Source organism: Pelecanus crispus, chromosome Z (assembly GCF_030463565.1).
Source record: "Pelecanus crispus isolate bPelCri1 chromosome Z, bPelCri1.pri, whole genome shotgun sequence".
Taxonomy (NCBI): Eukaryota; Metazoa; Chordata; class Aves; order Pelecaniformes; family Pelecanidae; genus Pelecanus; species Pelecanus crispus.
Genome location: NC_134676.1, coordinates 81,077,071 through 81,104,481, shown reverse-complemented (window position 1 = coordinate 81,104,481; position 27,411 = coordinate 81,077,071). Strand labels below are relative to the sequence as shown.

The 27,411-nt window shown below is 37.3% G+C and overlaps 1 protein-coding gene across 1 annotated transcript in view; it reads right to left on the bottom strand.

Annotated features, from left to right (window-relative positions):
- RASA1 (RAS p21 protein activator 1) overlaps nucleotides 1–27,411 on the bottom strand; it is a 71,641-nt gene that overhangs the window by 26,382 nt on the left and 17,848 nt on the right. Inside the window, exons 3-13 of the mRNA XM_075725837.1 lie at nucleotides 25,622–25,757; nucleotides 24,700–24,770; nucleotides 21,363–21,480; nucleotides 20,286–20,317; nucleotides 18,592–18,644; nucleotides 17,726–17,876; nucleotides 11,505–11,583; nucleotides 8,804–8,924; nucleotides 6,413–6,569; nucleotides 3,946–4,033; nucleotides 1,147–1,224 (exon numbers count right to left, since the gene is read on the bottom strand). Of these exons, the coding sequence (XP_075581952.1) occupies nucleotides 1,147–1,224; nucleotides 3,946–4,033; nucleotides 6,413–6,569; nucleotides 8,804–8,924; nucleotides 11,505–11,583; nucleotides 17,726–17,876; nucleotides 18,592–18,644; nucleotides 20,286–20,317; nucleotides 21,363–21,480; nucleotides 24,700–24,770; nucleotides 25,622–25,757 (1,084 nt within the window). The remainder of the gene's footprint in view (nucleotides 1–1,146; nucleotides 1,225–3,945; nucleotides 4,034–6,412; nucleotides 6,570–8,803; nucleotides 8,925–11,504; nucleotides 11,584–17,725; nucleotides 17,877–18,591; nucleotides 18,645–20,285; nucleotides 20,318–21,362; nucleotides 21,481–24,699; nucleotides 24,771–25,621; nucleotides 25,758–27,411) is intronic.

Sequence of the window (27,411 nt, the reverse complement as noted above, 5' to 3'; positions counted from 1 at the left end):
AGAAGAGTAGATTTAGACTGGATATAAGGAAGACATTTTTTACAATGTGGGTGATGAAGCACTGGCACAGGTTGCCCAGAGAGGCAGTGGAGGCCCCATCCCTGGCAACATTGCAGGTCAGGTTGGACGGGGCTCTGAGCAACCTGATCTGGTTAAAGCTGTCCCTGCTCACTGCAGGGGGTTGGGCTAGATGACCTCTAAAGGTTCCTTCCAACCCAAAGCATTCTATCATTCTGTGATTCTATGAGTAAGAGACATGGATTATTCTAAACACAATTGCTTATTTGGTACTTTTCTAACAGATTACATAAAATTCCCTTGTACAACACATTACATTCTATTCCTTTTTGTAGATGAGCATTTTCTTAATTTTTTGAAGTAAAGAATTATTTCACATTGGCACTCTTTTTGCTTTGCTTTTGCAGCTTGACACCCCCAATTTCACCTGCCACTTTATCTGTGAATTCATCTAATGTAGTTCATTTATTCAGAAGTATCCGAACATCTTTAATGTTAACTACAGAATAGCTGTGTGTCCTGGAAAACATCCTATTTTATTCCTTTCTCCACTGTCTGTTAAAACAACTACATTCAGTGTTCCTAACATTCAAAAATATGAGGGATTCTTGAAGTATATTCCTGTTATTATCCAATCATTACAGACTTAGCCATTTATAACTATAGCACTTTCAAGAGGCCCGGAGAAATTAAGCCACAAGCATGGTTCAGCATGTATTTGCTACTGAAAATGAGTAAAATTAGTTAAACGAGTATTCTGTTTACACGTCACATAAGTCTGTCAAATTTTTAAAGTTTCCCATACGTGGTAAATTTTAAAAGTTAAGATGATACAAACACTGACTTCTTCACACTTTTACTCAAATGCAGTCAGAAAATAATACCTAGCAAAGCACATGCAGATTGCCTAAAGCCATTTTGCTTTTTATGTATGTAGACATTACAATAAACTGTAAGTCATTCTGGTTGGTTTCATATGGGTACTGCATAACTCCAGAAAGGAAAGTAAGCACATGCAGGATTTACCACTGTTGAAAGGAAAATTCTGAGATTTATCAGTATTGTTTTGCAATGAGGAGACAAAACACTCCTCCACATGCACTGCCAATGCCATAGTATCAGCTTCACCTGACGTAGACGTTTACTTGATGTTCCTGGACTGGTTTTTCTTAAACTGCAAAACATCTGCAGAGCTTTCATCCAGTCCTAAGAGAAAAGGATGCAGAATGGTGTAATGAAACAAAGTCAGATACAGCTTCTTGCAATGGAACAGACATATCTAAAAAGAGTATCTGAAGTTTTCCCTTTAGCTTGGCAAAACTGAAGTTTCCTGTAATTCTGAAGAATGCAAGTTTGAATATTAAAGCAAAATTCTTATATTTACTAAGCAAAACCTAATAAAGGATTTGCAAATCTGAACCATTTTCTCTTTTAGAAATATCAAGCATTACTAATGGATATACAGTGTGACCTTTACCAATTTTCCAGTCTAGTAATATTACATGAAATTACAAATGGTATATAAAATGAAGCAAAACTTGTTTGCTTCTGAGAAAATTACAGTTAACAAGCTAAACTGTTCTGATTATTCTCTCCAGTACTTCTGTATGGCAGTCATAATACTGTGTATACTTCAAACAAAAACTAAACCAACATTAACAGAGAAACACAGAGCAAATATCCAAACATTCCCCACTTTGCTCACAAATGTGACCAGCAGAGCAGATGGACAGATTCCATTTTGATCAAGGAAATAAACAGGTTGTCTAACACCAAACTAACTGTAGAACCTTTGTGTGTATTTTTTTTTAAACAAATAAGCTGCTAAGAGGCACTGCCAACTTGCCAGGCCACCTCTGAAAAACTCACTGCAGCGTGAAAAAGTTGCGAATGGACGAGCTTTGCAAGGGGCCTTTGCAAGGTGGAAGATATGTTATAGCCTCATTCTCTAGTTTTTCTCCTCCAACCACTGAATTTTGTATAGGTCTTACAAAGCACAGAATTTAGGTTTTGACCAACAGCCTTCTAAAGTCTGTATCTCAAAGATCCACCATCTATTCTCAAAGTACAATTTTAAAATGTCATTTAAAAAAACCCGTAACACTGTTTCAATCTTACCCTTCACAATATCTTCCACATTTTAAAAATACAGGAGCATGTACTACAGCTGTTCTCAGCTAGACCACTTTGCAAGTCAGGTTTCAGCTTTCAAAACCTTCTACAGAAGGGAAAGCTTTCAGCTATGCATCATGACATTTCAGTAGCTTGTTTCCTTATTCTCAGGAGTAGCAACTGAAGAAACAAATGCCTCCTAAATACTCTTAACATGAATATTTTCTGGATGCATAGTACGCCTCTGTACTACTCACTCATAGCACTAAAACTTTTCTGCTTAAATGCCAACGCTTACAGCAGTGAAAATTAACAATGTGCAACAGTAAGCACAGTGACACTAGCATGTAAGGCTACATTTTACATTTGCTTTTGTTTTGTACAAACCGTACAGAGAACACGCAGTCCATAGGATGGCGCTGCTTGGTATTTATTTTACCACATTATAAGACAGCCTTAATATGCAAATAAAACTATTTTTCTACGAAATCTTACAGAGTAAAGCAAGCTGAGCTTTCTGAAAAGAGAAATATCTGTAAACTTTCCTGGGCCAAAGCTGTATTACTAAAAAAAAACCCAAAAAAAGCCCCAAAAAACCAAACAACACCTGTATTCTGTGTAAATGCAGTGAACAGCTTGTTAAGCAGATCAAAACCAAAAGCAGATTATACCAAATGTTCAGGCAACAAGACACGATATTCTGCCTTCTAGACATTCTTAATTCTTTTAATTTCTAGAACACAAAACACATTGCAGATGTGACAAAAATGAATGTACAGTAATGAGTGTGGAAATTAATGTATATATTCTCAAATACTATGCAGCATGCTGCTTCTTAAAGACAGTACCCTGAGAGTTGGATGATAAATGCCACTACATCATTCTAATGTTATCTCAGTGACTTTCATAAATTTGTATTAATTTAACAGGAAAATTTGTGCTTTCCTTTCTGTACAGCACAAGAAGAATACTAAATTTATACAGCCTTCATGCTCTGGTGAATAGTAGTCTATTATGAGTGCCCTAAACAGCTTTAATTCCATTCAAATAAAATCAAATGCGAAGCTTAACTTCTGATGAAACAGGTATATTTCAGAGATGTGGACCTTCCAAGCTGTAAACTTAATAAATAAGGACATTGTCTTATCTTAGGTACCCTCTCCTGCTGTTGAGTTAATTTCAGAGAATTAGGCTCTTATCCTGCAATTCTTAATCAGCAAACATAACCACTAGAGAGCTAGTAACTAAAGGATACCAACTAAAACCAGAAGACCTTACTTTTTGTGCATGGGGAGGCCCCAAGAAGACTATGAATAACCACCAATTTATGGACAGGACAAATGACTGGAGAAGGCAGCTTTTCAATATACTTCGGTCATTGGGCATACAGACGTGCATTAGCATTTTAGTTCATATCAGGAATATGCCTTTGAAGGAAAGCTCTACTTACCATGCTCTGGTTTATAATATGGAAAAATCCTGGAGAATAAATTACTCTTCTGAATTGAACTATATGTCGTGTTCCCCACCCCCTGTTCTCCAGAAACATACAGTGGAAAAATAATGGAAGTTCAATCCATGGGACCCGACTGGAACTTGTCCAAAGTAAAACCCCCAAGTTTTTCTGCTGAATTCTCAGCATCAACTGTTCCCTTTACAGATCTGCTACTACTCCATTATAACACCCGCTAATATAGACACAGCCACTAACTGTTTGTGATACACTTGCTTCCTGTTTCAGAAGGGCAATATCATTAAAAACCACAAGACAAAAAAATCACTTCTCAAATTAAATGTACCAACAAAAGCTCTCACCTGTGCTTGTTCTGGAGTTTCTCCTGCAAAGTAAAAGATGTAATGCTCTTCACTAAAGTGCTGAACTACTATCTGAAAACAGTTTGGCCTTAAAAATAAACAAAACAAAAAATGTAAGTTTTATTAATCTTCATAATATTAACAGACACCTTCACTTGTTGGTCTGTGCCAAAACAAAGCTTACACTGAACTAATACACTTCTGCTGTTTGTCTGTAAGGAGCATCGAACATTGCATCAATTTTTGTTTGTATACATATGGCATCATCACACGTGGAAAGAAGAAGAACTCCAACTAGAAAATTTCTCAGGTGGTCAAAACTGCATTTTGTTTTGAATGTATTATGTCATTTTAAGAAAACCGCACTTCAGTACTGCTCGTTTGTTTTGGAATATTGAGAAACTTTTAGAATGGCCTGTACTGAATAGGCATGTATGCTGACTGACAGTCAAGGCAAAAAATAGCCATCTGGTAATGGAAAAGACTTGTCAACGAGGACTATTTCTAGAGATTTTCAAAGCAGGAGATGTTCAGCATTAGTTCCCAACCAATTGATCATACATTAAGGATTGTTCTTCCAGGAGTTCAGGAAACAGTATTAACATAAGAAATCCCCCAGCTGAATGTGTCCCACGGCTCTCGCAACCAATAAAATGTGTATTGGCTGACATACAATCATTGAATGCATGTGACGCAAACCTCTACAACCTTAAATGCAATTCCAGTGTCTTTGCCATTTTGTGTACCTCAACTCATCTCCCAAAAAGGCAGTAAAAAATATTTTGGTTTGCTAAATTACAAGCTATTTAAAGTGCACACTTCACTCATGACCTTCCACGCTGTTCTCAAGGAAATTTAGCAAAACCAGCGTTACATGAAGGATCCTACTTCATTTGCAAAGGAGTTTCAGTCTTCAGTTCCCCATCCGTTTCATGGCCTGGAGAAACGCTGACACAGCACTCTGTGGCCATGCTGCAGAAGGGAGGGGGAGAGCAGGAAGTAGCCAGATCTGGGGATAATTAAATCATTGCCACCAAAGAACCATGCACAGCTACAGACTTCACTGTACTTCTGAGAAAGGGGCAAAGGCATATTTTAACAGCTACTTAAAATGCAGGAGGAACTTTGTCTCAGCTATCCTTCTTCATTAACAGCTTCCTAAGCTGGTGCAACCATGCATCTCCTTCTACCCACATTTAGTACCACTTACTGTCCAACAAACCCACAGCACAGTGTTTCCTAAAAGCTGTTTAAGACAGATGCTGTTAACCACAATGCTCCTTGTTTACAATATACACCAAAGCTTCCCGAATAATTGCCAACTTACATAAGGAACATTTCAGTAATTTTTTATTACTGTTCTCGTACTCTTTATCTGTATCTATGCTCCTCATTCCATTAGTTTAATGGATTTTTTTCAAAATTATTAAAAAGATTTAAAAAAAGAAAAGCCCCACATCAAACAAAAGCACTAGTCTTTGCACCTTAAGAAATGCCACTAATTTTAAGCATTTGTCTTTATATACAGTCAACTTCTAGTTATTTTTGTGAAAAAACTTAATTTTTTAATAAATATTAAGATCCGTGGGAAAACCAGAATTTCTAACACTCGTAGGAATAAGTGTACCTATTTCTTCCATATGACATTATAATACAGGACAGTGGACTTTTTTTGTAACTCTCAACGAACAAATGTGTAAACTCTTTCTTGTTAGTTACCAATGATATCTGAAAAACTTTTGGTTCTCAGCTGCTTGGCTGATAATCACATCCCTTGCAATTGGCATATTTTGAATATCAAAATATTACTGTGAATAAGATTTGATGTGAAAATTATCTCTGAATACAGTAATTGTGCAAAAACAATTTCTGAGGATATTGACTTACATGAACTAGTTTGTTGCTAAGTTGGTCTAATCTAATGAAAGGACTTGTTTCTTAAATAGAAAAGCACTTACAGACTCCATCTAACCAAGTTAGCTTTCAAATACCTATCAAAAGAATGCAGATCTTTTGGAATTGACAAAATTCTTGATATTGTCAGTTCTTAGTTCAAAAGGATTAAAACCCTCCGTTCATAATCCCTAATGTCTGTAAAATGAAACATGGAACAATTAATGCACTCACTATTAAAACATAACAATGCAAAAAAGCTTGAATCATCATCACATCTTCTTTCACAATAAAACTTTAACTAAATTATAAAATTTCTAACTAGAAGTTGTTTATGTACAGTTGCTAGCAATCAAGTTGCCATGGCTAAACATGTTACTATTCATCAGCTACATCTGTCTACATATGATCTTGCAATCGACACCAACTACAGACTCTTGGTATGAACGAAGAGCCACAGTGCAAGCTAGGGCTACTTGCTCACTAGCGACATACTGCCTGTGTTTTGTACATGCCTCAAACTAGCAGTCAACTCTCCTGCTGCACACATGAGAATTAAAAGGCAGTGTCCTACCTGCCAAACAAACTGTCATGTACTCCATAGACGGAACACACGCTAAGGTCTATTAGTCCTTTGGGTTTTGTGGCTCGTTTTTCACTTTCAAAATAAATAAGCTGGGCATCATTTCCCTCTAATATAAAGTACAAGTTTTTCCATCTCTTTCCTTTACCTGTAGAAAAGTCAAGCAAAAAGTTACGATACTGTTTAAAAGGAAGTGTAAATTTTGTAAATGAATAAAACAAAAGAGGGCAGTAAAGTTTTTGCCAAACTGCAAACAGAAGAACAATGTACAGGTAAACACACATAAGTTATAGTATCGGTACACATACTCAATTTTATGCAACATGTGGCTAAAACTAGACCCTCTTCACTGATGCAGGTAGAATTGCAAAAGGTTCTCTAAACATTTTCACTAATTTCAACAGGATTAAGCAAGTGCATATTGAGCTGCCTGGACAGTGAGTTCCTGTCCGTGTAAAGACTTTATCTACAGAGTTTGCAAATAATGCTTCTGTGGATCCCATTTGTTACAGTTTTAATTAAGATATAGACTCTTGACATGTGAAATTTACTCCTAAACTCTGACCAATGTTTAACAGATTTCATTACAGTATCTTAAGAGCATGGCTGAAGAACAGAAATGGGAATACATTATATACCAACTTAAATCAGAACCATGCCCCAAACACAACCATATTTAAGAATTTGGCTGGTTCCACTTGTTTGAGAGAAGATGTTCTCTGAACTACAATGGATAAAGAACTTTCTGCAACTAATTAATGCTTAAGTCACAGTACCATTTAGAAAAAACTTTCAGCCTTAATTTTATACTTTGATCATCATAAACCCACCATGGACCTCAATAAATGAGTACTAGCACTGTTTTGAAAAGACAAATCTAATATCCACTTATTACACGCTGTCTCCTAGATGGAAGAGTGATTTTATTGAGTTTGTTCCATATGCAGCTATGTGCATCTCTCTACACTTACTCAGTACTCCGGTTTGCACATTAAAAGTATCTCGTTACCTTTTTTAGCTAAAGGTCTTCCATCCATTCTTATTTGATTCCTCACTCTACAACATCCCTCTACACCTTCTCTCAGAATCGGCCTTCTCAATAGCAGAGATGCTTTCCTTGTTCTGTGCAGAGGGTCTACAGTTTGGGGTAGTTTGGTTTTTTTAATGTATCTTTTATATTTGGCTATATTGAAAATCATACCTTCTTTCTCACTTTTGGTTGCTATCCAGATTACTATCTGTAACTTATCCTTCTAGTCATGGTCTCTGTCATTTGCAGAAATTTTATTATTGATAGTTTTTTCTGCATCCATTAATGTTGATTTTTTAAAAAGTAGAAATGTAACACTTGGTAAGGCACTAGCTTCCTCAGAACTTCAAAGACTTGCTCAATGGCAATTCTTCAGGGTCATACCGAGATGAGTCAACCAGTCAGCTTTTAGCGTATTTGTTGTATGTTATGTTGACTGTGTCAGTGTTAGAACCCTAAAAAAGTCACTATATATCTTGTACAGCAGAATAGATATTTTAAGATTTAAAACATATGACCTAACTTGGAATAACAAAATTAAACCAGCTGTGCTCTCCAGCAAATGTACAGATTTATACTATTCTAGCTCTCTCTAACCTACTCTATCAACTAGAATTTAATGAGTTCCATATTAAAACCAAACTCTTTCCATGAAAGTGTACTTCATTTAATGAGTTTGAATACTACCTTTGACAAAGATGCCTAGTTTTTGTGCTGTGCTCTGATTTTTCTCAGAACAACTGCCAATTGGCATTTTCACACTGCATATAATTTTATCTATCACGTTGTTCTATTCATGTACTACTTAAGGAAAGAGATCTTTCATACTCTTCACACACTTTCTAGCACCTTTTGCCCACTTAAATTTTGTCCTTTTTGGACCACTACTATACTAAATTCACTAAGTATGCACATTCAGCTTGGAGAAGAGAAGGCTGAGGGGTGACCTCATCGCAGTCTACACCTTCCTCAAGGAGGGCACCAGAGGGGGAGGTGCTGATCTGCTCTCTCTGGTGACCAGTAATAGGACACAAGGAAATAGAATGAATCTTTGTCAGGCGAGGTTGAAATAGGACATAAGGAAAAGGTTCTTCACTGAGAGGTTGGTTGGTCACTGGAACAGGCTCCCCAGGGCAGTGGTCACAGCAGCAAGCCTGTCAGAGTTCAAGGAGCGTCTGGATGACGCTCTTAGTCATATGGTTTAGTTTTAGGTAGTCCTGAGAGGAGCAAGGAGTTGGACTTTATGATCCTTATGGGTCTCTTCCCACTTGAGATGTTCTATGATTCTATGATCCATATATGCTTTTTTTTTTTAAAAAAGAAAAAATTTCATAGAAGTAAACATAACTCACTTTTTTTCAGAAGATAACCTTTTTTGACAATATTTTTATAAAAAGCATCCTTTGTTTTCCGACGAATTGTATTGTAGATTTCTTTTCCATCCACTGTATCGTTAAGCACTTGTTCTTGGTGCTGGTAAACATGTAAGAAAAAACATATTTTAAGCTCAGAAATCGCCATTAGAAAATTGCATACTATGAAGTTGCAACCAGGATCATCTTACTGAATGCTACCAACTCACTATTACTATTCTCTCATGCATTTTAATAAAGCAATATCATTTTTCACACAATACCTTTGCTAGAAATGTAATAACTAATTCCGTATTTCCAGATTTATGATAGAAGAAAAAAGTTTTCATTACAGACCAACTTCTACAAAGTAACTCTGTCTTTTTCATATTAACTAAAAAGCATCATCTTTCACCCTGATTTCTGTTAAATTTATGCAAGTCTTTGAAGGTTTATCCAGCTTCTAACTGTCTTCTACCAAAGCTTTCGGGACTCAGTAATCATGGATAAAGTCTGAAGCAACAAGAATGGTGGAGATGACAATTAAAATTGACTTAAAGTTGCACAGTCCCTCATTAATCTCATTAGAACTCACATGTCCTAACTGAGTAGAACTCAAGACAAGAGAAGAAAGCAGAAACAGGAAACAGAGAAAGCATAAATTCACACAGAAAACTGTAGGATGTGTAAACGCAAGTACCAAACGAGAATGACCAAAAGCCCAAGCCAAGTTTGACCTTACGGAGAAAGCTGACCAGCAAAAGTTCTTTAACCATAAGAAAACATGAAAACCAAGACTGTAGTACGTGGAAGGGATATAACACAAAGCTGAACATAAATTGCACCACTGACCACTACATTTTTAAATAAAGAAAGTCACAAATATAACGAATAGGTTAAAAGAATCTGAAGTAGTCTCACATGGAAAATTAGTCAATGCAGGGAAGATTATTAATACAGGAACTGTAAGTGCATATGCAAAAAGCTAAAATGAAGACGGTTACTGCCATGATTCAAAAAGAATGATAGCGCATGAGGAAAGTTACTAGTGAAGCCTTTCAAGGAGCAGTCTCAGAATTCATATTTGCTTTTTGTCCCAACTGCATTACTGAGTGCAAGTGAACAGCAGCAAACAACTGGGAAGCTCTGATGACGTTAACACAATTAGTAGCATAGGAAAGATTGTAATAACAAGGTGTAAGTCTATTAGTACAACATAAAAGTGACACCTGTTGATACTTACCACTAGAAAACGGAAAATGAGAAATTTGAACAGCTGAGTCATTCACAGGAGGACTGAGCTATGATATAACATGGATATGACAACATACTGGGACAGAGTTAACTTTTGTCATAGCAGCCCCTCTGATAGTGTGTTTTGGTTTTGTGACTAAAACACTGCTGGAACACACCAGTGTTTTTGCCTCTTGCTGATCAGTGCTTGCACAGCCTCAAGACTTTCTCCATTTCCCACTCTGCCCCCCTCCTCAGCGAGGTGGCTTGGGCAGGAGAGATGCTAGGAGCAGACACAGCTGGGACAGCAGACACCAACTGATCAAAGGGATATTCCCTGCTATATAACATCACGATTAGCAATAAAACTCTGTGTGTATGGGAGTTGTCTTCCTGGGTGACCACTTCTCAGAGACCGGCTGGGCATCAGTCTGCTTGTGGGAGGTGGTGAGTGATTGCCTTTGCATCACCCCCACCACCTCTTCCTTTGCTTATTAAACTGTATTTACGTCAACCCAGGAGTTTTTTTGCTTTTACCCCCATCCTGCAGGAGAGGGGAGTGAGCAAACAAAGGTGTGGGTCCTTAGCTGCTTGCCAGGGTCAACCCACCACACAAAATGACACCTATTCTAGGATATTTCTGTTATTTTCCAGAAAGGGAATTACCCATGACATGGTACTCTACACTGTTCTGGTCCACCACATTCAAGAAGGTGAGCTTGCACCAAAAGCGGTGGCAGCAGGGCAACTACAAGGACATTACAAAGGGACAGGATCAGCTTTGGTATGCTTAGCTTAGTGAGCTGACTAAGGGAGAATACAAGCAATGTTCCCCTATTAATATGACAGATCTCACAAAGGGGTATGAATTGACCATAACTCTATTTAGAGAGGAAATTAAAGGCAAATTTGTAACCATTGAAACAGAAAAGTTTGGGAACAGAAAGTGAACAAAATATACATGTATACATTATAACTAGCTACAAGATTATGAAAAGCTAGATGATGTTGTGTACTTAATTGCTGGTGGTCTCTTAGGATGAACTTCTGCTATGGGGCAAGAACGCTCCAGAACAAGCCCTGCAGTCATCCTTGAAACTTTTCGGTGCATCCAGGTTTCCTCTGACAGAAGAAAAATTCCAGACACAGAAGACAGCAGGATAGCCTGGATCCCCCTAACATGGCACTAAGGCACAGCAGGGTCCAGAGCTAGGGACACACAGCAAAGGATGAACACCTCAGAGGACAGACAGAGCTTACCATATTGTCTGTTGACTAGAAGCCAACTTTTGGTAAGTGAATGCATTTGAGGATAAAACAAAAGAAACACACAGGCTGAAAACATTAAAATTGGAGATGATGCTGTTCAACTACCATTGGTATCTCTGCTCTAATTCAGTTCATAAACTGATGTGATGATGATTAGGTCTCTGTCTTCAGCAACAAACACTCAGAGATGAATTCTTACCTGCATTGGAACAGGATCTTTCAGGTAATACCCTTCAACAATCTGTTCTTTTCTATAGTGCTCAATGATGTCAGCAATACTGTTCCAATAAGAAAAAGAGGATTCAAATGTTAAACAGGTTAGTTTTTCCACTGTTTGAGAATCTGCTTTTCCATACAGCCACAGAAAACTTTCTCACAAAGTTTCAATAAAATCAAGTGTTAAACATCATAAGCTCATTTATAGCAATGAGAATTTACTAACATACTGAAGTCAAGAAAGTTCACAAAACTGTACTCAGAATGTATTAATTCTAAACTCTGCAAAATATTTTAATTAGTTGCTTAAAATGCCAAATGAGGGCACTGCTTTTTCCACATTCAAGTAGCACATGTGCCTTTACCAGATCTCCAACCAGGCTGAAAATTGCTATTTCATTGGCAATAATTTTCAAAGTCCTAGAGTAACTGGGGAAGGGGAATAGGAGATACTACAAGTGCAGAGCACTTTCTTTCTAGAAGGACAGGAATAGAAAACAGAAAAGGTTTGTAGCAGAGCTTATACAGATTATACTTGCAAATCACAGAGCTATCCTGTTAAATCAAATACTCAATCAGTAGCACTCCTCTACAGGGAAGCGTTCATTCTAATCCCCAGATTCAGACTGCAGTTGCATATGGAAGGCTCAGGAGAGAAGTAGTGACAGATACAAGCTGAAATTCAAGGCATTTGAGTTGTTCTACCTTATTTTTGCAGCTACTGAAATTTACACTGGAATGAAGAACAGCAACATGAATATCAATAGAAATTAATCTGTATGCAAAATATCAACCCAAAAAAGAACTAAATAATTAAGTAGAAAACAAAAATATACTGAGTGTGTCTTCGCACTTTCATGCATACTTAGCTGTGTGTGCAAAGATAATCAACAAGACATGCAGCAATCAAATCTTTGACCTGTTATGATTGGATACAGTTGTGTCCAACACAGGAACAATATCTAATACTGTAAAAATAACCTCAAAAACATTTAAATAGAGCTCTAGAAAGACATCTTTTCTCACTTTTCTCTCTCTCATTCTAAAGCTATGACCCAGTGCACGCTTGATAAAATAATTAATCTTCCCACAAATATTTTTGGTTTTCAGGTATGTAGTATGACATGTATTTCTCTTTCAGTATTACTGAAATCAAATAATTTATTTCAATTTTTACTGAGATACAATCTGCATATGCCATTTTCTGCATAAAAATTTAAACTCTGCCACACTACAGAAAATTACTCAGTCATCATATTTTGCATATTAAATAGCTACTGCCAACATCTCGTATTAAGTAAAATAGCATTATATATTTTTTCCTCACTCATCAAATCAAGAATACCTTGACTGTCAATGCCTCCTCTCCTTCCTTGGTTAAAAACGCCAGAAGGAGTTCCGCAATACAAGGAGCCGGTACCTATTTCTTCCAATTTCGTAAAATGGGCTGAAGAATAAACTCAGTTGTATCTGAAGACTCCTTTTGTAGTTAGAGTACCATGTAGACTAGGACTTTATGCCCTGACGGAGTGACTAAGGGCTTGACTCTGCAGCCCTCTCCTCCTACAAGTGAACTCAACTCAGATGGTGATTGTTGTATATGGCCTTGCCACTACGACAGCTCAAATGCCTAAACAAACTGAACACCACAAACATAGAGATACCAGGTATCTCCAGACAAATACGTTACAGAATGTGAACCTGCAAGTGATTAGAGTCATCTGACATGTAAAATGTCAAGCATGAAATCAGACTGACCACAAAACTTATCTAGGGGACAGGAAAATGAATCATAGCCTTCTTCAATGTCTGACAGCCACAAAAATCTTACTTACACAAAGTGCATGAAGGAAGGTACATATAAGCATGGATTTAAAAAAAACATTAAACTTAGTTTGATATACAGAAATAAAGATGGATCTCAATACTACATTAGAGTTACTTTAGTAACTGTAAAATGCTCAGCATAGGGCTTATTAGGTTCCCCAGGTCCTGGCTACTTGGATGATTTTGAAAGTATCTCACCATTACGAGCAGTATCATTTTTTAATATTCAAAGAGTTGAGAATTATTCCAACAGCTGACATTTCAAATAACAAAAATCCAGAAAGCAGAACTAAGCAATACTATTCTATACACTGTTAAATTATAAAGACAAAGAATTAACGTTAAACCCATATTGTTCAGGCCATCACAATACAGATTAATCTACCAGTAGAAACAAAATTATCTTCCAGTTGTCTAAGTTTTCAAATGGTGCTGTCTTGCAAATTCAAGATAACTTGAAAGCTTGTTCACTCTATCAACGATTGGGCCAATGCTTCTTATCTTCTCCTTTGACATAGAATCACTAGAAACAAAGAACCACCCCCAATTTTACAGGTTTTTATGTAGGTTGAATTTTGGAAACAAGGCAGATAGGAGAAGAAAAGGACAGGAGAGATGGCCTGGTAGGCTTTTCCTACCACATGTTCTAAAATCAGAATTGAAACATTAATAAATGCTACCTGATATAAAACCACTGTGAAACACATACAGAAGCTGTTCACAAAACAGTTGAGCACAGAAAGCATTTCTGGAGACCACCTAGCCCAAGCCCTCAGCTCAAAGCAGGGTCAATGATGGCAGGTTTCTCTGGCCCTCATTCAGTCACATCCTGAGCATCTCCAAGGATGGAGACTCTATACCTTTCTGGGTAACTTGTTCCAGTGTTTGATCACCCTCATACTAAGAGCCATACACCAGGAATTGCACATCTTCGGACTGAGATGTCATGACACAGTTACTAAAACCACGACCGTACAGGGTCTGCCTGGGATGGAATTCATGTTCTTCATAGCAGCCCATGCAGTGCTGCATTTTAGCTGTGACTGAAACACTGTCTTGATAGTACACCAGTGTTTTGACTATTGCTGAGCCATACTTGCAGTGTTGAGGCGTTCCTTTTTCCCCACTCTGCTGCCCCGCGCCCACCTCACAAGTAGGACAGGAGTGGGCAAGGAGCTGGGAGCGGACACAGCAGGCAGCTGGCCTGAACCAGCCAAAGGGATATTCCCTGCCACACAATGTTACATTCTGCAATAAAAGCTCAAGAAAAGGAGGAGGATGAAGGGAATGTTAAAAGACCTGTAGAGGGGTGACCCCAGCCAGCAGCTAAACACCCTACAGTGCTTGCTCATTCCCTGCCTTCTGGACAGGTGAGAAAACAGGAAAAGCAAATGTGACAGAACCCATGGGTCAAGATAAAGACAGTTTAATAAGTGAAGGGGGGGCGGTGGGCAGTGATGCAAAAGCAGTCACTCACCACCTCTCACAAGCAGACTGATGCTCAGTTTGGAAGACGAAACATTCCCTCCATTTTTTATTGCTGAGCATATCTCTTTGGTCAATTTGGGTCTCTGGAAAACAGAGAAAGTCTCAACACTGCAAGCACTGCTCAGCAAGAGCCAAAACACTGCTGTGCTATCAACACTTGTTTTAGCCACAAATCTGAATCATGGCACCATAGTGGCTGCTGTAAAGAAAATTAACTCCACACCAGCCAGACTTTGCCAAAATAATGAATGAAAAAATAATGAAAGCAGATCTCTGTATGACAGACGGCACACACAGCCCATCGGTCATACTCATCAACAGAAATTTTATGCAATTTACATACAGAGTGGTGGGAACACATGCAAAACTAACAGGTTGGAGGAAAAATAGTAAGTCCTCCTATGCAGCACAGACTACGAGATCCCTGACATGTCCCCATGACCTCTTTTCCTATGATGACCTGGAGCAACTTCTTCTGGAATGCAAGCAGACATACCATTGCTTATACAGGTTATCGTGGTTCCAGTCCTACGTCTGGTATTTAAAATATCCGAGAAATAAACCAAACATCTTTCTTTTTCTGTTTCCTTACTTTAGGTTCCTTACTTTTAGCTTCTTTCTTTTGCATGGAAGATCTTGGTCTATAATTTATTGAGACTATAACTGTAGCCAATACTCTGCAGACAAAGAGCAGATTGCTTTCATTTTATCTTTTACCCCAACTACAATGACAAAAACTGTAAGAGAATGTTGAAAATACTCTACTACCAAGGACGATTTTGTAAAGATCTAGTCTAATACCAGTATCATATTTCAAAGGAGGTACCTTGAGAGCATTTATTGAAACAGCTTAATATAAAAAACCTTATAGTTAATGGAAACTGTCAAACAGATGCATTTAAACAAGAGGCAGCACTTCTTAAATCTGAAATTTTCACCTTGAAGACAAACACTACATTTTTAGATAAGTCACAAAGACACAACTCTCTGCACCAAGAAATGCTTATAGATACATTCATTATCTTGCATAAATTTTTGTGTATCTCTGTTCTAGATTCAATGCCGTTTGTTGTTTTTCACTTCCAATTATTCCATACAACAAAACCACCTTAGTCTTCACATATTTAAAGACTTCTTTCTTACAGTGTCCCCATTAATTGAACTAATACAAGAATTAAAAAGCCCACAAAGTTGTTCCCTCATTCCTGCTCCTATTTATTGCCCTCTGCAGTAGAACTTACATTGCAGGATTTGGGCAGTTACCATCTTAATTTTGCAGCCTTAGTATCTTGCATTGCATACTTCATTAGATGTTTGAACTTCCAGGAAGTTTACCAACTTGCAGCACATACTAAGTTGGACTGAATGCGAGCCCAGGAGTATAGCAGCAATTCTCCAAACCATGCAAGAAAAATGAAGCCTTTTAAAGCTATGCAGATTCTCTTTCCCACTGAGGAAGAACTCGCAAACTAGGTACCAAAATATTTTAAAAAATTCTAAAAGCATTTTGTCATAACTTAGTGCTGCTTAACTTTACACTCTTGTTTTCTGTTCAACACCATGGAAAGAATCTTCTTCAGATAAATGTAATTTCTATACACGCCTCAAGTGAATCCAGCACTGTATTCTCAAGTAATCTAAAGTAATAACTTACATAATGTAGTAACTTTCTGAAGGTATACTATTTAATGCTGCAAAACCATTTGAGACTAATAAGAGTTCCACTAATTTGCTAGTTCATTTGACATCACCTAGAGTGGGGGTTCCTAGCCTATCATCCTCCTCATAAGCCATGTAACTAGAGAATGGGCAAAAGAGCATTTACCTTCATGAAAAGCTGACACTGCAGCTAGCTTGGTTTTCAATGAGGATGTCTGGAGGCCAGACGGATTAATGTAGAAGGTATTCAAGCAGCCTGGCAGTGGGATATGCATAGGTTCGTAAGGTTCCAATTGTTTAGCCTCACACCATCGTCCATTTGAAGTCATATGAAAAAGTCCACTGAACTTCTTAGTTAGGAGACCTCGACAATTTCTCAGACACACCAGCTGCTGGATTCCTACCCACTCAGAAGCCAAGCTGGAAGTGAGAGAAGTTCTCTATTGGGATGAAGAATGCCCTCGGTTCTAGGTGAGCAAGTCTGGAAAAGTGCTGATTTTGTGAGGCAGGCAACGGCCTCTGTTAAAAGAGGGAGGCGAGTTTTCATGACTGAAAAGTCTTACTTCTACGACAACTCTACAACAAGATTATCAAGGATGGAGCTGTACTGATGGCTTCTCCCACAAAAGGGGAAATGTATCTCTTGTTATTTCTCTTTTTGTACAAATTACTATTTTTTGGTACCAACGGCAAAACAAATGCATCCCAAGTTTGCTCACTCTAAATGAAGTGATCTGTACTTCTGACTTAAGTATCACGCACATATTACAATGCAGTTTAATGACTTTTTCCAACTATGAAGGTATTTTTTCCCCGTTCCTGTAAATACCCATTTGTATTATTTGAAAACCCTATTGAACGTCTCAGATAAAATTAACATTTTTATTTTCCCTTTTCAAATAGACAAGAATACAAATAGTAGCTTCCAAGACAACACAGCATTGTCTTAATTACAGATCCACATATGATCCATACAGTCCACAATTTATAGTTTGAAGAAACTGGTTGGCAGAAGAAGGACAATACTTTGAAAGAAACAAGCTACGCTTAGGCTTTAAGAACTTGCTCAGTTACAAGTAACTACTAAGCAAGTTAGGTAAAATGATTAGTATACTACTAAGAAAACTATAGCCTTGTAATCATAGCAGTACATAACTATCAGGAGCAAGTTATACAAATTCTTTACACAAATATAAAATACGCACAATTCCTTTTACCATTAAAACTTACCTATTATAGTATCTGCCTCCCATCATAAACTGATTGTTTGATGTTGGACATATTTTAAAACGCTGAATATTTTCACTGGTCCGAAAATAAAGTGAATAATCACCAGGTGTATTATCTGAAGGCCTCACAAGAAAACTGCACACCTGACCAACTGAAAAGATACCATAACAGTGTTACTTTTCTTAGTGTTATATATAAGCCCCTATCAAATCTATTTCCACATAAATTAGCAAGAATTGCACACTTGAAGAAATACAGAGTCTGTAAGGTAAGTTCCAACAGTGATCTCAAACTAGATGAGCTAGTACTAAACTGCTAAAATTAATGCAAAATGGTTTAGCTGTAGCTGGCAACCTAGCCACATCTTTGCCACGTCTTTGCAAGAGCATACAAACAAAAGTTGGCCAACATGTTTTCAAAAATTAACAATTTCTACTCTAATATTTAAAGTATGCTATTTAACAATACGGGTCAGAAATCTTGATGTTTTCATTTAAAGAAATATTTGCTCTATGAAAGGGCTAAAAAAGTTTGTAATATATTTTCCTTTAGGTATATAAAAGCATATTCTCCACAGCATTTTGATGAAGAAATCAGGACATGAAATAATTTATTACACAAACATTAATTTTAAAAATTATTTCAATCAATAATTATTAAATTAACTATACTTGAGAACATACTCAGTACTCATAGCCACAATAGTTTTTCTCCAATGTAGTATTCTACGAAGGTAACAACCACAAGGGCTGCTCAGACTAAGACATTCATATATGTTCACACATAAACGGAAGTTTTGGCACAGTTTAATAGGATCACTTTGTGCCATTTCACTACCACTGCATTTCAACCAGAAATACCAGTACCTGTCATCAGCAAATTGTAAGCCTCTTGTTTGGAGATCTTCCCATGGAACCATCTTAACAAAGATGAAGAGAAAAATTAGAAAGCAAGACTACCAGCTCTCTTTTTTGGCTGTGGTGACATCCAAGGCTCTGGCACCTATGAATTGATCTTTATTTAAAAAGACCTAATACATATAGATGAGATAATGAATGATTATGCTATTTTGATTCTGTTCTACCAAAAGCATGAAAAAACTAACATTAACAGGTATATGAATAAATTAATTTCAATAAAAATGTCCAATGCTTGGAGTTGAAGTTCAAATCCAACTGTGTTTAGAGATGAAAATGAATTGCCTAAAGGACAGATAATTTGATACTCATTATTTGAAGTCAGTCTCATACAGCAATTTACTTGAATCATGAAATCCAAAGCTCAAACAAGGAGGTTAAAAACTGTACAGAAAAACTCAAACTGAATTTTGCCAGAAGCTGTGGAAATTAAAACCTAGCTTTGTTAGACTACTGAATACAAACTGCTTTGATGTCACACCTTGTACCTTCCCAGAGTCCTGTGTCAGAGCAGTGCCCTAAGAAGTTCAGCAGCCTCTGTCCAGTCTCATCCTGATACTTACAACTGTACAGAACAGATTGACATGCTACAACTTAATAGCTTACTCTGTCCTTTAAAGGAAAGATGAAAATACGGCTTTTTTATGTATCAGAAAAGAGCTCTAATTCTAACTTACTTTCTATACTACCTTTAAAGGGTAACTTCTGGCTGCTGGAACGTTCAAAGGAATCACCATCTCCCCAGGATTCCTCTGAGTGGCACAAATAATTGTGCACAGGCAGTATCAAAGCTCCAAGCATTTGCTACAAACCAGTTTCCAAATAAATAAAATAAAAAATCCTACATTTGAAGGCAGCCCTACTGCCAGATTGACTAGCAGAACACCAGCAAACAGTAAACAAACACAAATACACCAGTGATTTTCTGTCTGCTATTAAGAATAACAAGAAATGTCTCATTCAGCCATCAGCCTCTTGGAGACCACAACTGGGCAACAGAGTAAAAGCAGCAGGTGCAAATATGGCAAGAAAATGGAGGACACATGGAATAATCAAGCCACTAGATATTTTTTTGAACTTTCTTCTGCCACTCTACTACTAAAAATAATCTATCAACAGCTTGACATATCAATACATTGTTGATTCTAAATTGTATTCAATCTTAAAAAAAATAAAAGTATTTAAGCAAATAGAACAAATCTTATAGTCCTCCATCTTTCTCTTTATAGCTTAAGTGTTATTACATGAGGCCAACAGAGACAAGCTGTAACTATCACACTATCATTTTTCTAAAGGTACTTTGCTGTCTCTCCAGCATTTAGAGTTGTGCAGATCTGAAAAAAGGTTACCTCTAAGGCAAACACTATGTCAAAGAAATACTCCATTGTGCATATTTTGGCTGAAAGTGATTGTACAGGGACTCATCTAAGGTTTTAACACTGCAAAACCCATTAGCAATAAGCATACCTATTACAGGACTCTTTCATGTGAATTATCCATGCATCTTCAGCAGCTAGTATAGAAAAAAGTCTTGAGATGAAAAAATAAATCTCTTTGGATCACCTTCCCAAAATTGGGAAATATCATAGCTGAAGTTTACAAACAGTTATGATTGCTTTTAATAACAAAACAAAAATCCTTACATTTTGCCTTCATGTGGATCTTCTTCTCTTCCCTAATGAGAAAATTAACATATTAAGTGCATGACAACAGTACAGCTCAGTTTAAAAAAAAAATAAACTTCATAGGTTAAGACCTTCTGATAAAAAAAAAAAAAAAACACTAAGAAGTCTGAGACATTTTTGAACTAAAGGGCTTATTGCAGTTCTATGAAAAGAAGTTTTCCTCTTCATTCACTAAGTGGAAATTCAGCCAAAATATGTTATTTCAGAGGTTGCTTCTGTCATATTTCAAGTCCTTCTTTAGAGGTGGTAACTTTTTAAAATCTCAGCTTTCCTAAGGTTAACTTAACCACTGATATATCAGTCTATAGTTCAATAGTCTAGTACTGCCACTTCAATTTAGCCATTCACATCCTGACATAGATCTGTGAGAAGCATCTGCAGGTAACAGTGCTATTAGCAAAACACGTGTACTGTGCAGGAAAATATTATCAAGAATATTTGATAATATTTGACTCCAAAGCAAGGCTGAGCTTGTTAAAAAAAAGTATTTTTCTTTTTTTTTTTTTTCCTTCTGAAGTATACTAAGCCATCTGTTCTCCTACAGTATCTGAATTATCTGCAGGTCACCCGGTTAGTTTCCTGAGCCCACACAAGCCCTTCTATGTGTAATTAACTCATCAATACATTTTTAACCCATTTTAACTTCATCCTTAAAAAAAACAGAGACCTACCATAAGGTAAAATTACATTCTGTACAGTTTGTGAACATCTCATGGCATATATAAAAAAGAAATGCAATTAAATGAGTAGCAGATTCTTTACCAGGACAGTCAAGTTTAGGAAACTGCCTAGTAAATTTACAGTACTATTCATTTGTACTTCTCTTTGGACAACATGTGGGTAAACACTTTTTTGATACTGAATTAGGCTTAAAGGTTTGTTATACTATTTTAAAAGAAGTAAATCAAATTCTAGGTTTAGAAAAGTAGGTAACTAGAAAACAGACAATTAAATGTCACTAGTTTTGGTTTATTTCGATATCATTTTTACAAAAGTCTCATTCATTTAAGAAATCTGAATATAAAAATTACTTACCACATCTTCTACCAGGTCTTCTACAATAAGACCTTGCTCATCTGTCCGTAGGTTTGTAACCCACATCCAGCCATCTTCCAATTCATTATGGACAATAAACATGTCTCCTTTAAGGAAACTGAAGAGGGTTACAGCAAGATTTAAATCAGAGGTACAATCACAGAATCACAGAATGCTTTGGGTTGGAAGGGACCTTTAGAGGTCATCTAGCCCAACCCCACTGCAGTGACCAGGGACAGCTTTAACCACATCAGGCTGCTCAGAGCCCCAGCCAACCTGACCTGCAATGTTGCCAGGGATGGGGCCTCTACCACCTCTCTGGGAAACCTGTGCCAGTGCTTCACCACCCTCATTGTAAGAAATTTCTTTCTTATGTCTAGTCTAAATCTATTCTTCTTGAGTTTAAAACCATTACTTGTTGTCCTGTCACAACAGGCCTTGCTAAAAAGATTGCCCCCATCTTTCCTATAGGCCCCCTTTAAGGTCTCCCCACAGCATTCTCTTCTCCAGGCTGAACAACCCCAACGCTCTTGAGCCTGTCCTCATAGGACAGGTGCTCCAGCCCTCAGATCATTTTTGTGGCCCTAATCATAACATAAAGTTTAATGAACACAACAAATTCTTCAGTATGATTTCCGCAAAATATTTGAGAAAACCTGTTTGTGAAAAACGCATTACTTGATACCCCAAGCATATCATGTATTTATCTTCACAGTGGCTACTATGTATGAGTATTTATACTTTTGATTTACATTTAGTATCTAATGCATACTTCAGTTCTGTCAACTTCAAAGTGAGCTAAGGATATATAAAACAAAAATAACACCACAACAATATTAGAAGATGGTAATTTTGTTCTTTTATCAAGAAGGATCAAATACTAAACACAAGTAAAATAACCAGAGATACCCTTAATAGTCTATAAAAAAAAAGTACTCCTTTCATCAAGAATTAATCTTGTATAATAAAAGCCTGTGGAAAATCTATTCTATACGTTCTCACATAAGAAGACACATATGTAGTAGCACTTACAAAGAGCATACAGAACAGTTACCAGTGAAGCCATGCAATTAGCTACAAGAAAAGCATAAATAAGAAGTATTAACATGTCTAGGGGAGTTTCATTTCTGGAATGTTAGTGTAAGTTATTCCTGAAGTGTTATCTCAAACTCAGGTCGTATGAAAACTTCTCACTGTGGCACAGCAAAACTTCTTAATCAAGTTTGATGGAAATAGCAATGAAGTATTAAACCTCTTTAACTACTATTTCAGTTGAAAATTACATAGCAAATTTCTCCGGCATTTCTCTCATTTGAAGCAGACTAACAGAAAAGGTGTTAACTTGAGTGCAAAGCAAACAGCAAGAATTAAAGAACAAAAAGCAAAAAACCACTATTGAAAACACAGAATAAATTCAGCTGCTAATGAACCTAAATTCTATGAATGGGTGACAGACAGCAAGAGCACCCTCCATCAGCTCCATTACAAAGAACTATATATTAAGTTACTGCATGGAACACAGGCTGAAATTAACCCTGTAATACTTCAAACTTCCTAAATATTAACTGTGATATTAAAATTTTAAGATTTTCTGAAATGCATAAAGTCTTCAAGAGCATATTAATTTGACCTAGATCAAACTAAGAACTGTGATCCCCGCTATGCCATGAACAGAACTATTAGCCACGTGGATCTCAAAACCCAAGCACAGAACTTTACATTTTATCTGTATCCTAAAAGAGGGAGAAAAAGGTGTAATTTTCTACAATTTTTGTTATGATAGCAAAGTAATAAAATGCCTTTTCCTCTTAAGTTGGTGAGTGGAATAAGGCACTTAACAGGCTCAGTTTATCTTTTTATTCTTACACACAGTAGGAAGCCTTACTTGCAATATGCAGTTAAGAGTCCCTCCCCTGTCTTACCACCTTCTCATCTGCTTAAAAAACCCATAATCTCAAAAGACAAGTATCCTCACAGCATTCTTTAAAGAGGTCAGATAGGACTGGACTGTAAGCCTTGGGATAAATTTCCATCGCAATGAAGATATAAAGCTCTCATATACCTTTCTCTATATCTTAGGCTAATACGCCCAAAACTAAGCCAATTCCCAATTTAACTGGTATGTTAAATCGACTTATGAAACCAAGACTGTCTCATTAGAGAGAATGGAAATCACTACAAATCTCCTTCAAATCCTCCTACTTTTCCATCTGAAAAAAAATTATTATGACATCTCAGAAAAGCAGTATCAATTCCGAGTAATCAGCACATGCTCTTCTGTTAGATATGGGACAGTTGGTTTTGTTTCCTTTCCACATAGCACCTCATGAAAACGCAAGAAAGGTGGGGAGTACGGACAACCCCTAAGAAATTACTGAGGTACCAATGTTAGGAAAAAAGTGAGTAACAGTTAACAGAAAAGTATGAGAATATGACAGCTAGGCCTGCAATTCAGTAATTTTTTAAGATCTTAAAATTATGGGAGATTAAACATTTAAAAGTATTACTTGTTCAATACACTCTTTCCAAAAGGAGAGGGGAGGGGAAGGGGAAGGGGAAGGGGAAGGGGAAGGGGAAGGGGAAGGGGAAGGGGAAGGGGAAGGGGAAGGGGAAGGGGAAGGGGAAGGGGAAGGGGAAGGGGAAGGGGAAGGGGAAGGGGAAGGGGAAGGGGAAGGGGAAGGGGAAGGGGAAGGGAGAATCATTCTTGCTCCATTTGATGGATAGAGAAGTAAAGAGAACTTAGAAAAAATAGTCACCAAGTTTCTAAGCACAGGTAAGAAAATGAATACTAAAACATTAAAGGCAAAGCTTTTTTAACATCAGTCCTTTTTTCTTATTTCAAAGAAGGCATTAAATACTCTACCCTTCCATTTATGAGTAGTCAACGCTTACATTTTCTTTCTAGTGGTCAGAATTGGTTTGGCTTGAACCATTTATCTGCTATTAGTTAGTTCTGTGGCTGCTCATGAAAATAAGCCTAGCTTACTTATTTCACACACTCACATGAGGCATTTCTGCACAGAATTCTTTCATACACAAATCTAACCTCTTGGAGAAAAATGTAGGGCTTTGTAAAACGTATCTGAAAATTATAACAGTACTAGTTTTACTTCTGTAAACCTAATGTAACTTCCCTTACAATTAATACAAACAAATACACCAAGAATAGAAAGTCTTATTGCTATTTCCAACAAAAAAAAACAGAGAGGCATCATCCTTTAACCTAACTGTGTTAAGATGCAACTGGACAGTATTTGCATATGAACACATACTTAAATCACCAGTATTTATAAATACTCTTGAGAATTGCACAACTGCTACTATTATTAAAACATACCTTATTTCATCAGTTTCTGGCACTTTGGTGTAAGGTAGAATTGCTCGAACTCTCCTCCTGTCCTCCACAGGCTACAATTGAAGAGAAGAGAGCAAAGATAATCCTTCTCCCCAGTGTTATGTTATTCTGAGGCAAAGGACTGGTAACAGTCACTTATATCCTCCTTGCCAGTTTTAAATTTCCAAAGCTCAAAACCACTGAGAGCGAGAAAAGCGTAGTTCATACAGTTAGCTACGAGAGCTCATTTTGTTTCATCTTCTAGCATGACAGATAACATATGCTTATCATCTTCAAAATAAATGACCAGTAAGGTAATTCCCATAAAAGTATAGTTTTAACATTTCTTCCACTGAGAGCCGAAATTTGCAGAAGTTTAACATTCAGAAACATATTTAGGTTTTGGGTTTTGTTTGGGGGGGGACATTATGTACTGTTTTGTTTCATTTTAATTACTTACATTGTTTTAAGAATGGGCATGTGAAAGAAGACCCATTTTCATACACCTTGGTTATTTCCAGGATGCACAGTTTGAAACCGTTGTTAAATACACAAAATATCACAAAACAGTAGAGGTTACATTACAATGGTGCTCTTTACTAGCCAAGAACTGCACATTTTCTTCTTGTTTAACTCTATTTACTTACAATGCTATTACTACATTTGGAGTTAACTGCAACACCTAACATCTAGTTTTCTCATTACATATTTTCATTAAGTAGCAATTTTTTTTTAAATCATTACTTTGTATCAGTAAGAATGTATTTTTATATTCCTTATAATTCAATGGAGGCTTAGCCCACGTAGAACTACAGGAAACTTTCTACAATGCTTTTTTCAGAGAAAACTACAAATGGTGATAAAAGTTACTAACATTTAAGTAAATGACACTTAAAAACTTTACTAGTAAAATTTTACTACTTGCCTCTGGAGGCGCTACCGGAAATAAGAGCTTTTCCCCTTTCAGCAAACAGGACACATGACTGTAATAACCTATTAGGTCTGAGAGTGAAGCAAAACGACGTCCACCAATGTAATAGTCTCCGCACATGGCAATAATCCTGTTAATAAAAAAAAAATTAAAAAAAAAAAAAAAAGAAGCTTGATGAAAGAAAATCTTTTGCTACTTTTTTTTTTTTTTAAGAAAAAGGAAGTCAGGATAATGTTTAATTTTTAAAGCAGTGCCTACTTTCAGCAAAATGCAGTACTACAAGCTCTCTATAAACATGTAAGTAAATCTTAGCTAATGAGTATTTAATAAAAAATTGCAGATATATATTGCATGATACACCAGTACGTTAAGACTCTAAAGGAAGTGGTGATTCACAATAAAATAATTCACAATGAAATAATGCACAAGTGGACACAACAGCATTATTTTTTGTATCATGCAGGACATACACGTTTTATGACAGGCTTGCATAAATTTAACAAAGTACTAAAATATTTTAACAACAAACAGCTGCACTTGATTGTACAATGCAGAAAACAAACACCTTTACAAATCAGTCACTTTCTTACAGTTAGTTTAGCATCCATATTAAAAGTTGAGAAATTACTTTGGAATAATCAAAGCATCTCATTATACTCAATACTCATTATACAGACACCAGGGCTCTGTTTTGGGGCCAGTCTTGTTCAATATCTTTATCAACGATCTGGATGAGGAGATTGAGTGCACCCTCAATAAGTTTGCAGATGACACCAAGTTGGGTGGGAGTGTCGATCTGCTCGAGGGTAGGATGGCCCTGCAGAGGGACCTGGACAGGCTGGACCTATGGGCCAAGGCCAACTGCATGAGGTTCAACAAGGCCAAGTGCTGGGTCCTGCACTTGGGTCACAACAACCCCATGCAACGCTACAGGCTTGGGGAAGAGTGGCTGGAAAGCTGCCCGGCAGAAAAGGACCTGGGGGTGGTGGTTGACATCCAGCTGAACATGAGCCAGCAGTGTGCCCGCCCAGGTGGCCAAGAAGGCCAACAGCATCCTGGCTTGTATCACGAATAGTGTGGCCAGCAGGAACAGGGAGGTGATTGTCCCCCTGTACTCGGCACTGGTGAGGCCACACCTGGAATACTGTGTCCAGTTTTGAGCCCCTCACTACAAGAAGGACATTGAGGTGCTGGAGCATGTCCAGGGAAGGACAAAGAAGCTGGTGAAGGGTCTGGAGCACAGGCCTTATGAGGAGCGGCTGAGGGAACTGGGGTTGTTTAGCCTGGAGAAGAGGAGGCTGAGGGGAGACCTTATTGCTCTCTACAACTACCTGAAAGGAGGTTGTAGTGAGGTGGGTGTTGGTCTCTTCTCCCATGTGGTTAGTGATAGGATGAGAGGAAATGGGCTCAAGCTGCGCCAGGGGAGGTTTAGATTGGATATTAGGAAAAATTTCTTCACAGAAAGGGTAGTCAAGCATTGGACCAGGCTGCCCAGAGAGGTGGTGGAGTCACCATCCCTGGAGGTGTTCAAAAAACAGGCAGCCATGGCACTTTGGGACATGGTTTAGTGGGCACGGTGGTGTTGGGTTGATGTTTGGACTGATGATCTTTAGACATCCTTTCCAACCTTAATGGTTCCTAGTTTTTACTTTCATTAAAAAATAATCCAGCCACCAGACCAGGAAACACGAAATTAATACTCTACCCTTAATTGATTTAGTGGTGAACTTGGTTATGTGAGGTTAATGGTTGGACTGGATGATCTTAAAGATCTTTTCCAACCT